This window comes from Capricornis sumatraensis, chromosome 1, assembly GCF_032405125.1.
Source record: "Capricornis sumatraensis isolate serow.1 chromosome 1, serow.2, whole genome shotgun sequence".
NCBI lineage: Eukaryota > Metazoa > Chordata > Mammalia > Artiodactyla > Bovidae > Capricornis > Capricornis sumatraensis.
This window is the reverse complement of record NC_091069.1, coordinates 34,095,322-34,109,075: the sequence shown is the minus strand read 5'-3', so window position 1 is coordinate 34,109,075 and position 13,754 is coordinate 34,095,322. Positions and strand designations below refer to the sequence as shown.

Sequence of the window (13,754 nt, the reverse complement as noted above, 5' to 3'; positions counted from 1 at the left end):
CCAACTGAGCTATCAGGGAAACCCATACCTAAGGTGACGTAGGTAATTAGTGGCTGATTTGAATTCAGGTCTATCTGACTCTAAAACCCATACCTTTGATCACATTCTATGGCCTCACCCTGCTGCCCCAACTCCCACATGGACATTTGCTGATTCCCACATGCCTTCAGTCTGGGTCTCTCCCAGGGAAGGCACCACTGTATCCTGGGTCACATTTGTGGCCGAGGCACCGTCTTGACTCCAAGGAAACTTCCAGAGTGGGGCTTCAGGGCAGTTACTGGGGAGATATTTTTGAATTGCAGAGGCTCCACCAAACCACAGAGTAGGCTCCCTGCCTGCTGGCCTGTCAGGTTGGCTCAGCCACGTGGACGTGCTTGTGGCCACTGGAGTCTTGTGACAGCACCAGCACCCAGAGGAGCTTGTCTCATGGCTTGTGGTTATTGGGAAGGCTCCCTGGGGTGCAAGGGGTTAAGTCTCCCCTCCCACTAGGAAGGCTCCAAGTCAGGCCCTCTATCCTTGCCTCCTGGGCACTGACACCCACACTGGTAGCTGCTCTTCACCAGGAAGACCTGGGCCTCCAGCAAGGGCACAGCTCATGGCAAGCCTGGGTCGCTTCCTGATGCTCTGGTCTCTGCAGGCCCTCCTCTGGGCCTGGACAAGAGGTGAATTTGGGGAAATAGAGAAAAAGAGGGTGAAGGATTGTTGGATCAAAACCTCTGGAATCCCCAGCCAGAGCAGCTCAGTCATTGAAAACCCACAGACTGCCAGGAGGAAGCTGGCTCTGGGAAGATTTATTTGCTCTGCGACTCTGCCAAGTGAGATGCCAGGTCACAGGTGGAGCCCTCCCACAGCCCAGATCGGCCCAGGGAGAAGGGCAGCCCGATGCCAGGCTGGCCGCAGAGGAGAAGGCAACAGGAGCCAGTGACGCCAGCCTGGGGCAGGGTGTGAGCCGGTGCCCGCTGCCACAGGGCACTCATACGATGCCATCAAAACCCTGCAGACCGCACTTCTTGCCAGCCACCTGGCAGCCGAACCTCAGAGCCTCCTGCATGCTCTTCCCTGGAGAGAGGGACGAGTGGCCAGGTCAGCCGGGTCTTCCGGGCCCCAGCCCTGTGCCTCCTGCTGGGGTACTCACCCTGGGACAGGCTGAAGATGACCGCCGCGTTGAAGGTGTCTCCGGCCCCCAGAGTGTCCACCACGTGGGGCGGTGGGAAAGCGTCGGAGTGGAGCAGCCGTCCATCAGGGCCCAGTGCGTCGGCGCCCTCCTCCGCCCAGGCACACACCAGCGTGGCCCTGCAACACCCTCCACTCAGGGAGCTGTTAGCCCAGCCCTGGCCCCAGCCTTGTCCCCCTCCCAGGGCAGACCCTGGATGCCAGGCTCCCTCACTCCTCACACCCGCACCGGGGCGCGGCCTGGCTTCTGCGAGCTCACCCCTTCCTCACGCGGCTATACAGGCCCCTCAGGGCCTCCTCTGCTGACCGGAACCCGAAGTGCTTGGCCACATCTTTGCTGACAAACACCTGTGGGCAGTGGAAGACAGGCTGATGGTCATCTGAGCTCTAGCCCCAGCTGTCCCATACCACCAGCTGCCTGATATTGATATTATAATGCCGCTCCTCCAACATGGCCGCCTAAGCCCTCAGGTAGCGTCCTGCTGTACCTCACAAAAGGTTTTCTCACTCGCTCAAGATATGCTGGAAAGCAGCCATGTAAGCTGTGACACAAAAGTCCCAGCCTATTTATTCTAAGATCAACGAATCTCCTCACAATTGAAAACCCAGGGTGGGTCGTGAGCGCCATCTTGGGGTGCAGTTTACCATAAGCGGGTTAAATCACGGCTCTGAGGAGGGTTTTGGTTTTGTTTGGCTTTCCTCCTACAACTGTGCCCTCTAAGTCTGATTTCTTCATCTTTAAAACAAAGGGGGGGGGTGGTTTCTAGAGCTTTCTTAACACCAGCTACACATTAGAGTCACCAAGGAGTTTTATTTAAAAATACTTCAGGCTCTACCTCTATCAACCAAACTGAAAAAAAAAAAAAAGAAGGTGGAGTTAAGGCATCCACATTTTAAAATGTGCAGCCAAGGGCCCAACCTGCTTTACTATGGTGCTAGGATTATCACCCAGATTCCATTTATGTTCCAAGTTTACATGGGCAAGTCCTCTTCCCACCCTCCCTCACCCCCTAGTGGCTCCCACCCCATAGTTGGAAGGCATTATGCTGTTCTATCCGCTGGAGCATCTTCACCTGCTCTGATGCGTTCTGGCCTGGAGCAGAGCAGGGCAGGGCAGGGCAGGGAGCTCAGAGCCAGCCGGGCTCATTCTTCCCTTCCAAAGGAAAAGACAGGAGGCCCACTGAGGAGAGGCTGGCCCTGTGGCTGGCTGTCCTGGCCTTGTACAATCCCTCTGGAGATACCCATGAGCCCCCTGGGGTTGAGAAATTCTACTTCTTGGCTACTGTGGAGGTCTGTGCAAGAGCCCAAAGCAGGGAGTCTGTCTCTTTGCTTTGCCCCCACCTGCCAACATCACCATGTGTGAAAGGCAGGATAAGGGAATACTCAGACTCTGTTTAAGAACCAAAGTAAGCTGGATGTGGCTGGGAGCTGGGGGGAGTGTGTGGGGTCGGGGGGTGGGTGCTGCAGGGGATGCTTACCACATCTCCATAACCAAACAGCTGGTACAGCTCCTCACGCGGCTTCTCCACCTCCACAGACACCTGGATCTTGCTCTCTGGAGGCTGCCTGGCATTGTGCTGTTCTATCCGCTGCAGCATCTTCACCTGCTCTGATGCATTCCGGCCCTGGAGCAGAGCAGGGCAGGGCAGGCAGCTGAGGACCAGGCAGGCTCATTCTTCCCTTCCTGCTGGAACTATGGGTGATGGGGGGAGAGGAGCCAGGGCTGCTGAGCTGGAACTCATCCTAAGTCTCAGAATTTCAATGCTGTTATGGACCTTGGAGACCTTATCAACCAGCCCTCCCATTTCACAGATGAGAAGACTAAAGAATAAAAGAGACTTTCCTGGGACTTCCCTGGCAGTCTAGTGGTTAAGACTTAGCACCCCCAATGCAAAGGGCATGGGTTCAATCCCTAGTCAAGGAACTAAGGTCCCATATGCTACACAGTGTGACCAAAAAAAGAGAGACTTTCCTAAGGACTACAATAAATTAAATGACAAAGCTAAGACTAGAACTCAGGACTTCTCAAGATCTCCTTCCATCTAGACTCTAAATGTTCTCTTGGAATGAAGACTCTAGTTTCCTTTATTTGGGAGCTGGGTTGGGGCCTCTCATTCCTGCCTTCCCCAGAGTTAACAGATCAGGTCTCCCACAGGCTGGCTCTTGCCAGAGACTGAATCTGGAGCGGGTGGGGCAGCCTGTAACAGAAAGCATTGGACTTTGCCTAGAGCCAGCCTCCTGCTTCTGGATCCTGCTGTGTGATCTTGAGTACATTACTGAATCTTTCTGGGCCTCAGTTGCCCACCTGAAAACATAAATGAGGACAGAGAGGGGATGGGTTGGGCAGTGCTGGTCTCATTTATCGCTAAGGAACTCCATGGTTCGAAAACCAAGGAGGCAGAACATGCGGAGGGGCTGGAAGGTTGAGGCCCTCAAAACACAGGTAGGGCAGGTCTTGCCTCAATGTGGATCCACTTGAACCGGGTCAGCTCAACCTTCTCAAAGTCTTTAGCGGACACATCTGGCAGGTTCCTGAGTCACAGAACAGAGAAGGCACAAAGTGAGGTCAGCCAGAGCCAAGATCTCTAACTCGTTGCTAGGGCCCCTATGCCTGGCACTGCCTGCAGCATGGCAGGAAGCTGGATCTATAGCACATGCTTCCGAGGCTCAGCCCTGGAACAGACCCTGTTCCAGGCTAAACTTGAGACCACTCCTTACCCCACTGAGCTCCATCCAGATGGGGGACTGGAGGTAGTTTCCTAGGGTGCCCCTTCCTGTGTTTGAGGCTGTGATATTATCTAAAGGCAAATTCATCCACCGCATGTGTCAAGTAAGGGGCCAATCTACATGCTTTGGAGACCACATCTCCCCAAATGCTCTAAGAGCACCAGGGACTACAATTCCCAGAATTCCTCTTGCCAGCAGCCCACACAGCTCCCAGCATGCAGTGTCCTGGGAAACTACAAAGGCAACCGCCATTCTTCCTAAAGCTCAGGTCTGGTTCTACTCACTTCTGGCTGCCCCAGCAGTGTCAGCACCACTGTCCTGAATTTGGCAGCTCCATGTTATAATCCTGAGATCAAGGTTGGTGATTGAGGATGAATTGATTTTTGGCTGACTTAGGTGTGGAAACCTGGGAAGGGTCTGCCTTGATCTTCCTTAGCCAGAGACCTACACACAGCCAGTGGCCTCCCCTCCCTGTTCTGCACTGAATCCTCCCTGGATTTAACTAGCTGCCTAACTATGTCCCTTCTGAGGTGCGTCCCCATTGGTAAACGGGGCTGACCCTTAGCTTAACAGGCCTGCTGCGGCTGGAGATAATGTGTGTGGATATGCCTGGACCGAGGCCAGTAGGCAATAGACAGTTCTCCTTGGAGCTTCTCTCCCTCCCTTCCTGTGAATACCCATATTGTGTCCCTGATCAAAGTTGCTACAGGGTGTTGCTCAATGGGCAGATGACCAAGCATTGCCCAATGGGAAGATTGCCTCTAGGGTGTATGCCTACCCACTCATTCGTTGGGACACAAAGAGCCCAGGGCCATTGGTTACAAATCTTGTCCTAGAATGACTGCCCCTCCCCCAGGCCCAGTGGTTATGCTGGGCAGCAGGGTCAGCCGGAACCCCAGGGCAGTTGGGCTTGGGCCATCTCAGCCCTAACAGAGTACCTGGCACACACACACTAGGTTCTCAGGAAACTAAACCTCTGAGATTTTTCAGGAGGGAATCTGGGAGAGAGAAGTCTCTCCCTGGCAGCCTGGGACCTAAAATGACCTCCCCCCGCCCGCCACCAGGTTAGCAAATCATCAGATGGCCCTTATCTGCTGACCCAATGTCCCTCTTCCTTCTTTCAGCAATGGCTGTGGATGGTATGTGGCATTTGGTCTAGCCTCATTATGCTGGACCCTTGGGAGTGGCTCATCTTTTTTGAATACCCAAACCCCAGCTCCTGATGCCATGCTGCAGGCTGGCAACCCTGGAAACTCCAGTGTGCCCCCTTCAGGGATCAAGATGGTTTGAATCACATCTCCCATGCCCTCAAAACGACTTACCCACCCCCACACCCAGGCTCTGATTGGCTAATTATGAAGGAATCACATCATAAATTACATTTTGTACAGGTCTGCCTGCCTCTTCTTGGTGTTGACCAAGGCTAAGTCACCAGGCAGAGCAAAGCTCACCCCTTCCCACCTCACTTGTCCCCTAATTGAAAACAATTCCAAAATCACTGAACAGTATGGCATAGGAACAATTTCTGGTACAAAGAGAGAGGCCACGAAAGGCAGGCAAATGGGATGCCTGTGTGGCAAGTGAGGAGACTGATTGGTGGGCTATGGCGGGCCAGGCCAGGGGGCCTTACGTGTCGTAGAGTACAATGGTACGGGAGCCATTGGAGATGTTGACGATGCAACAAGAGCACGGGGTCTCCCCTCTGCTCTGCCAGGCCACCTGAGACACATCCACGCCCCGCTGCCTGAAGTCAGCCACCAGGAAGCTTGGTGGGGGGAGCCCGAGCCAAGGGAAGGGCAAGGAGACACAGATTAGAGACTCCAAGTGGCCCAGGTCTTCCAGGCCTTCCAGTGGGGAGCACACAGGCCTTGGAGAGGAGGGTCCTGCTCTGGGGGCTGAGTGATGGTGGCGGCAGCAGCTGGCAGGGTGCAAACAGGTGTACAAACCTGTAGGCATGTAGGATGGTGCGGCTACCGCTGGCCTCGCTGATGATGACTGTGGAGATGGGGACGGAGCCCGTGGTCTGAAAGACCATGTAGCGGAGGTCCACAGAATAGCGGCGGAAGTCGTCCAGGACAAAACTGCCAGGGCGGAGTAACCGGGGAGGTGCAGTTCGGCGGGGATTTGGGGATTAGAGGGTAGGTGGCAGGGCCATCGGGGACCCTGGGGTGCAAGCGGAGAGGCTAGGAAGGGACTGGGGTTTGTCACAGGCTTGGGGGGGCAGGAGAGGTGGGAGAGCATGGCTAGAGCTCAGGGAGGAAAACCCTCATGGACATTCTTTTAGGTCCTGACTGACCCTAGCCTTCGGTCTGATTCAAGCAGGAAAGATTTTGCTAGATGGGGTGGATTTTGGGACTGAGGATATGTACACTGTTCGAACCAAGAAGGTGAGGGCACTGTGGCCTGCACCGTGCAAGACAAGGCAGTATTAATAATTACAAGGTGATACTTTGTCCCCCAGAATTCCAATTCAGCTATTTCAAATCCTAAAAGATGATGATGTGAAAGTGCTGCACTCAATATGCCAGGAAATCTGGAAAACTCAGCAGTGGCCACAGGACTGGAAAAAGGTCAGTTTTCATTCCAACCCCAAAGAAAGGCAATACCAAAGAATGTTCAAACTACCGCACGATTGCACTCATCTCATACAGTAGCAAAGTAATGCTCAAAATTCTCTAAGCCAGGCTTCAACAGTATGTGAACCGTGAACTTCCAGATGTTTAAGCTGAATTTAGAAAAGGCAGAGGAACCAGAGGTCAAATTGCCAACATCCGCTGGATCATGGAAAAAGCAAAAGAGTTCCAGAAAAACATCTACTTCTGCTTTATTGACTATGTCAAAGCCTTTGGCTGTGTGGATCACAACAAACTGTGGAAAATCCTGAAAGAGATGGGAATACCAGACCACCTGACCTGCCTCCTGAGAAATCTGTATGCAGGTCAGGAAGCAACAGTTAGAACTGGACATGGAACAACAGACTGGTTCCAAATAGAAAAAGGAGTACGTCAAGGCTGTATATTGTCACTCTGGTTATTTAACTGATATGCAGAGTACATCATGCAAAATGCTGGGCTGAATGAAGGACAAGCTGGAATCAAGATTGCCAGAAGAAATATCAATAACCTCAGATACACAGATGACACAACACTTATGGCAGAAAGTGAAGAACTAAAGAGCATCTTGATGAAAGTGAAAGAGGAGGAGAGTGAAAAAATTGGCTTAAAACTCAACATTCAGAAAACTAAGATCATGGCATCCAGTCCCATCACTTAATGGCAAATAGATGGGAAACAATGGAAACAGTGAGAGACTTTATTTTGGGGGGATCCAAAATCACTGCAGATGGTGACTGCAGCCATGCAATTAAAAGACACTTCCTCCTTGGAAGAAAAGCTATGACCAACCTAGACAGTGTATTAAAAAGCAGAGACGTTACTTTATCGACAAAGGACTGTCTAGTCAAAGCTATGGTTTTTCCAGTAGTCATGTATGGATGTGAGAGTTGGACTATAAAGAAAGCTGAGTGCCGAAGAATGGATGCTTTTGAACTGTGGTGTTAGAGAAGACTCTTGCGAGTCCCTTGGACTGCAAGGAGATCCAAAGGAAATCAGTCCTGAATATTCACTGGAAGGACTGATGCTGAAGCTAAAATTCCAATACTTTGGCCATGTGATGTGAAGAACCAACTCATTTGAAAAGACCCCGATGCTGGGAAAGATCAAAGGTGGGAGCAGAAGGGGATGACAGAGGATGAGATGGTTGGATGGCATCACCGACACAATGGACATGAGCCTGAGTAGGCTCCGGGGGTTGGTGATGGACAGGGAGGCCTGGCGTGCTTCAGTCCATGGGTCACAAAGAGTCAGACATGACTGAGCAACTGAACTGAACTTTGTCCCCCGGTTCCCTCTGCCTGCCCATCCCCCGGTACTCCTCTCTTGGAAGTCCTTCCTGTCCTCATGTGATTCCTCTCATTCCACACCTGCCTTCATGATGCCCAGCCAGGAGGTGGTGCTGCCTTGGTGGGGGCCAGGGGCCCCGCTCACTGCCCTCACCTTCCACAGCATGGTGAGCCCACCCAGTGCCTGAGGCCCCTCAGTATGGGTCCAGAACTCCTGCTCAGAATCCCCTCTGGTCAGAATGAGTTGTGGGGGCAGTCCCTCAGGAAGACTGCACCAGCAAAACAAGAAGACCACCCCGTCCCTCCCAGCTCTTTGGAAATGCAGAGTCCTGTCACCAAGAGCTGGCAACTACACCCAGTAGTGCAGCCACCATCCTGGCCTTTCTCACTATGACTGGACCCCACTTTCAGCAACACCAAAGCTGGACAATACAGATTGGTATAAAGGTACCATATCAGGGCATCATTCTTTGTCTTACACCTTAAGGATCCTTTAAACAGCAGCTTTCCCAGGTGGCTTAGATAGTAAAGAATTTGCCTGCAATGCAGGAGACCCAGGTTTGATCCCTGGATGGGGAAGATCCCCTGGAGAAGGGCATGGCAACTCACTCCAGTATTCTTGCCTGGAGAGTCCCATGGACAGAGAAGCCTGGGGGGCTACCATCTGTGGGGCTGCAGAGTTGAACGTGACTGAGTGACTGACACTTTTCTACTGCATGGATGGAAAACAGGATTTGGTTTGCTACATACCTTTTAGTCCCCACAGTGCCAGGCACACGGGAGGTGCTCACACAGTGTTTGCTGAGCATGTGGGGAGAATTTGGAATGGCACACTTATCAGCATGACTGCTACTCAAAGTTGGGCCCGCCACCCAGAGCAAGAGGCCCGATCTCGCTCTAGCTGGGAGGAAAGGCAGCTGCTGAAGAGGGTTGGCAAGTGAGCGGCTGTTGGCTCTGGGTCCCTCTGTCCCACCTCAGAGGGCAGGCTCTGGCCCCATTATTTTCTCCATGCCAGTTCCTAGGGAAAGGAACCTGGCTGCAACTTGGGGCTGGGCTCTAACAGCGTTCAAAGGGCTGTGCTTTCCAGGCCAACAACCTGGCAGCCTGCCCCTGTGCCCACAGTAGGCAAAGTGTGGGCCTCGCCTCCTGATAAGTGCTTGCTGAGTTGGCAGTGCCAGGGGTCAAAGAGCTCTTGGGTCCCTGCAGCAGCCAACACAGAGCAAGTGCATGGGCCACTATGGGTGGCAGCCTTCTGGCCAATGGAAGCATGGGTCTGGGCCCAGTTTTAGCACGTGGCATCGGGGTGTCCTTGGGCAGGGAGCTCTTGATGCTTCAGTGAACATCAGGGACACAAACACTGGCCCTGCCCCCTCAGTTAAGAAAGAAACTGTGGGCCTGGACCCTGGGACCACGGATGCAGGACATCCTGGAGGGAGGGTGGGTACAGCATGTCCCTAACCACCTTCTGCCACAAGCACAGGCAGGACAAGGGACATGAGAAGGGCAAAGTCACATCCACCGCAGAGAGTCTGTTGGAAGCAAGGAAGGAGAAGGTGGGAAGCTGAAGCAGGCTCCAGGGAGTGGCCAAGGAAACAGGCTGTGAAAATGAAACCTTGACAAGAGCAACATTAATGACTGAGCAGCAGATAAGCCACACGAGGGAGAGTTTGGGATGCTGGTCCTCCACTCCCCTCCGCCCCACCACCCATTTCTGGAGGTCACAAACCATTTCTCAGAGACTGTCCAAGGCTGTCCAAAACTGGCCAAGGCTTCCTTCTCCCCCCACCCTGAGGGCCGCCCTTCCCTGCTCCCACCACTCACTTGGCAACGTGGCCTGGGGCCAGCGAGCCCATGAAGGCACAGGGGGCTCCAAGCAGGGAGAGGACAGTGCAGGAGTTGGATGCATTGCCTCCACGTTGCCATCTCTGGGACAAGCACCTGCAAAACACAAGGAGGGTCCCTGCAGCTCCCAGTCTGAGCCCTCGGTAGGGCCCCCAGAATGAAAAAGACAGGAGGGCCCCCTCAGAAAGCATCCAGGCCAGCCTTAGGCTCAGCAAAGGGAAGAGGCCCAGGTGAGGACCAGGTCCATTCCCCAGCCCAGGCTAAATTCAAGCTCACAGTGATTAATATCTGTCTCCCACTATTCTTTTGACATCAGGAAAGCACTCCCTCGGTGTCATCACAGTTTGAGGGTTCCACTGACTCTAGGTTACCTCCTCCTCTTTAACAGTGACCCAGTTCCCCACCTTCCCCCTCCTCCCATCAAGCCTCCTCCTTGAGAGCGGCCTCTTACCAAAGGTGGCAAAGCTACTGCTGCTCCTGCCTTAGGAGAGCCCATTTCAGTAATAATTTAGACTAAAATGATTAAGACAAGAAGCAAACCTGGACACTGTATGATCATTTAAGAAGGTGGGGTGGGGGAGTTGCATGGTAACTTCTACTTGTCAAAAGTTAAAAAGATTGTTGAGTGAAGACAAATGTTTCTCCATCTTTGTTTTTCTTTTTTTCAGCTTTATTGTGATGTAATTGACGTATAACATTTTGTACATTTAAGGTGAAGAGAGGGATGATTTGATATATGTATATACTGTGAAATGATTACTACAATAAGGTTAGTTAACACATCCATTCCAGCACATAGTTGCCTTTTATTTTCCTTTGTTTTTCTCCATCTTTACTGAAAATGTAACAAAAGGAAACGAAGTCAGGATACACCTGATGGGCTATCATCATCAACAAAAATGATAACTCATGCATACACAGTCAAAGCACTGGAATGATTTTTCATTTGTGTTCCAATAATACTGTGAGGTAAACAGTGCAGGCTGTTATTTATATTCTTCCAGTTTAAAAAAGGATAACAATAATAACTGCGGTAGCTTACCATAAGGGGAACAAGCACCAAAGAACCACTAATTAAGAGAAATAAGTAGAATTTTTAGACTAAGGTATATTTGTACACAAAACTTAACACTGAAGTTCCCTTTAGCCTTTGGAAAAGGGGGCCATGATCCCGTGAGAAAGAAGGATACTACTCTGTAAAGGATCCAACACTTCTCAAGCTATGAGCTTTAGAGAGATTTTCATGCTGTGAAGAGAGGAGAAGCCTGGAGGGACTGGACTTGCTCAGAGTCACACCAACAGGTAAGGACAATGCTGATACCAGAACTCAGGTTTCCTGACCCCAAACCACTCCAAATGCTTTGTATTTTTAACTGGGTCCCAGCCCGAGGAGGTTTCAGAGAAAGGGGCTATAACTGTACTCTGTGGAAACCCTTCAAAGTCACATGGACGCCCAACTTTGAAGATGCTTTCTGGAAGGTCCTTTAGGCTTGGACTCTGAGAGGCCAGGCCATTCCTCAGGGGTCTGGATGAGTTCCAGGTAGCACCTCCTGAGGATTCTCTGCTGCCCAGGGAGAGAGCCTGGAATAGGAGGGGCCAAGACGCTAGGAAGGCCTGGGTCCCCACTCAGGTCTGCCCATCTGGGAGGCACAACAGAGTCCAGGAGCTGGGCTGGGTGGGATGGACGCATGGGAGAGAGGCCCTGAAGACAAGCAAACTGCTCCACAGAGGAGCAGAACCATGGGTCTGGGGGATGAGGAGGCACCCCATGAAGGGCAAGGGGCGGGGAGGACATGGTAAGGGTCTCTTCAGAGAGGTACTTCGCTTAGTGCCCACCATCGGACCGGCCCTCATCGGGGTGACTAGTAGGCTCTGGTCCCAGCCTCCTGACAAGCAAGCTCAAAGGGGCTGGGACTCAGCTCTAGTGGAGCAGGCACTCTGGGTTCCCTCAAGGTCTCCCACAATTCGTGGAGAACCTGTAGCCCTAGAATTCACTGTTCTCCTAAGAGTAAGCCTATCCCTCACTGTGTACCAAGTTCTGGGGCCGACTTGACCTTGGCAGGTGGGTGAGGTCTATACAGCAGCACACCCTTGTGCCCAGCCCCCACTGTGCCTTCACCCTTTGTCGGGGGCTCTAATGTCCGGCAAACAAAGCAGCCCAAAGCAAAGGGTCACCTCCATGAGATGGGCAGCAGCAAAGGAACAGGGAGCAACTGAGAGGACAGAGGGCTGGAGACCTAGAATTAGGACACGTGAGTTTTACTATTGCTCTGCCATTCATTAACTATGTGGGCCCCTTACAAAAACTGTCTCATTTCTCCAAATCCTTAGCTTCCTCATCTATAAAGAGAGAACAGGACTGATCCTTACATGCTTTCCATGGGCTGCTGTGAGGAAAGCATATAATAATGCCTGTGATAGTGCTGTATGGATCCAAGCCTAAACTCCCGGCGCTCTCCCCTCAGTGAGCCTCATGGTTACTGGCACTGTAGCATCTTCCCAAGCTCAATCTTGAACTCGCCTTTCATCCAGTCTTGGCTGAGAAAACTGAGGGCCAAGAAGCAATTCTTCTCTCTATTCTAAGCACTAGACTTAGACTTACCCCAAGAGAAAGTCACACATTCCACTGCACTGGAGTGTCTTGGGATAACGTGTAATGGTGCAGTTCTTATCGAGTAAATATAGGAACCAACAAATGACTCTTCAACTTCCACCAGACAACCAAGAAGGGTGTTTTTCACTATGCTGTTCACTGAGTACTGACTGTAAAAAGGACTTCTGGTAAACTCCTTTTGGAATTCAGCACAAGGAAAAAGTCTGTATGGCTCGTGAACCAACGGGACCATAACTCACAGCATCTCCAAATTTGCCTGCAGCGCCAGCAAGCCCTGAGATACAATGAAGCTCAAAGACCACGGTTTTCAATGTTTTTGAACAGTCTAACTGCACATACTTCTTATTGTAAGCTACCTCGAAAACACTGTTTAAAAGAAACAGATGAGATCTATAAGTGGTAAATAAATTAGAAGTAAATGCTGGTGATAGGCACGTGCACGGGTCTTGTTAAAAAGGAAGGCACTGCTTTTACACCTTCCTAGCTGTGTGCCCTTCAGTTAAGTCACTGCGTCTCTCAGGGTCTCTACTTGCTTAGTCTACTTGGTAAAATGGGGATAATGATGTCTGACAGGTCCCAGGGTTGGAAATGGGAAATGGAGAACACAATGCTATCGAAAGCCTGGAGCTTAATACTAAAGGCCTCAATTCTTTCCCCAGGTCCCGGGCAGAGGTCATGAGGCACGGGCTCCCAAGGCGACTCTCACAGCCTCGCTGCGGGGCCCCGGCTTCGCATCCCTGCAGTCTTGGCCGCCTGGCATAACGCGGGGCTGCAGCAGCCCCTGGGGTCACCAAGGGGCCCGGGCGCCCCTACCTGCTGTCCGTGTCCTCCTCTGGGTATTTGTCCATCACATTGATGATGTCCAGCACCACTAGCCCCACGCACAGAATCTGTTTCTCTTCCATGAAGCTGCTCCCGGAGCTTTCTGGCCACCCGGCTGATGGGGTTCCTCCCTGGTTCTGCCTCCTATCCGGGTGAATGGTGTCCCGGCTCCCAGAGTCTGGCTCCTCCTCCGCGTTCGGAGCTCCTCCTCCGGGGAGCCTCCGGCGGCGGCTAGGGGTGCCGTGGGGTGCAGGGGACGGAGCTGGGCCCTTGCTCCCCACGACCACCCACTCCAGAGGACCTGGGAGCGCAGACCGCAAGGTCTCGGTATCCGGCCTCTCCTTGGCAATCTGCGTGGCCCAGGAGATGGCTACGTCTTCCACTTCTTGCCCTCAGTTTCCTCAATTGTCAGAAGGACTCGGAGCTGATGCAAAGCTCTCTAAAGCGTAGCTAGGCAACCTCCTGAACGCCAAGAGAAAGTACAGCAGAAGAGCATCCCGTGCCCCGCCCGCTCCCGCACCAGCTGATTCTCCAGACCCCAGGCCCGCGGGGTTGAGTCGGGCCTCGCAGCTGCGGCCTGACCCGCAAGCATCCCTAGCCGCGGCTCGCGCTGTCCCGGCTGCCCCGCCCCGCCCCCGAGGTCGAGCCAATCCCAGGCCGAGGCCTCGCCTCTGC

General features: G+C 52.6%; 1 protein-coding gene across 3 annotated transcripts; it reads right to left on the bottom strand.

Annotated features, from left to right (window-relative positions):
* Nucleotides 1-757: 757 nt before the first annotated feature.
* Nucleotides 758-13,631, bottom strand: KHK (ketohexokinase). Of its 3 annotated transcripts, none has more exons than XM_068985414.1 (8): nt 13,071-13,631; nt 9,623-9,739; nt 5,531-5,981; nt 3,633-3,705; nt 2,652-2,798; nt 1,433-1,521; nt 1,136-1,293; nt 758-1,059 (listed from the first exon to the last, which is right to left on the bottom strand). In XM_068985414.1, the coding sequence occupies exons 2-8, from the start codon at nt 9,705-9,707 to the stop codon at nt 974-976; spliced, it is 1,089 nt and encodes a 362-aa protein (XP_068841515.1). In that variant the 5' UTR covers nt 9,708-9,739; nt 13,071-13,631; the 3' UTR covers nt 758-973. The 3 variants fall into 3 exon arrangements, with proteins under 3 accessions (XP_068841515.1, XP_068841637.1, XP_068841579.1); XM_068985536.1 differs by having other exon boundaries at nt 5,847-5,981; XM_068985478.1 differs by having other exon boundaries at nt 5,531-5,665.
* Between the last annotated feature and the right edge of the window lie 123 nt (nt 13,632-13,754).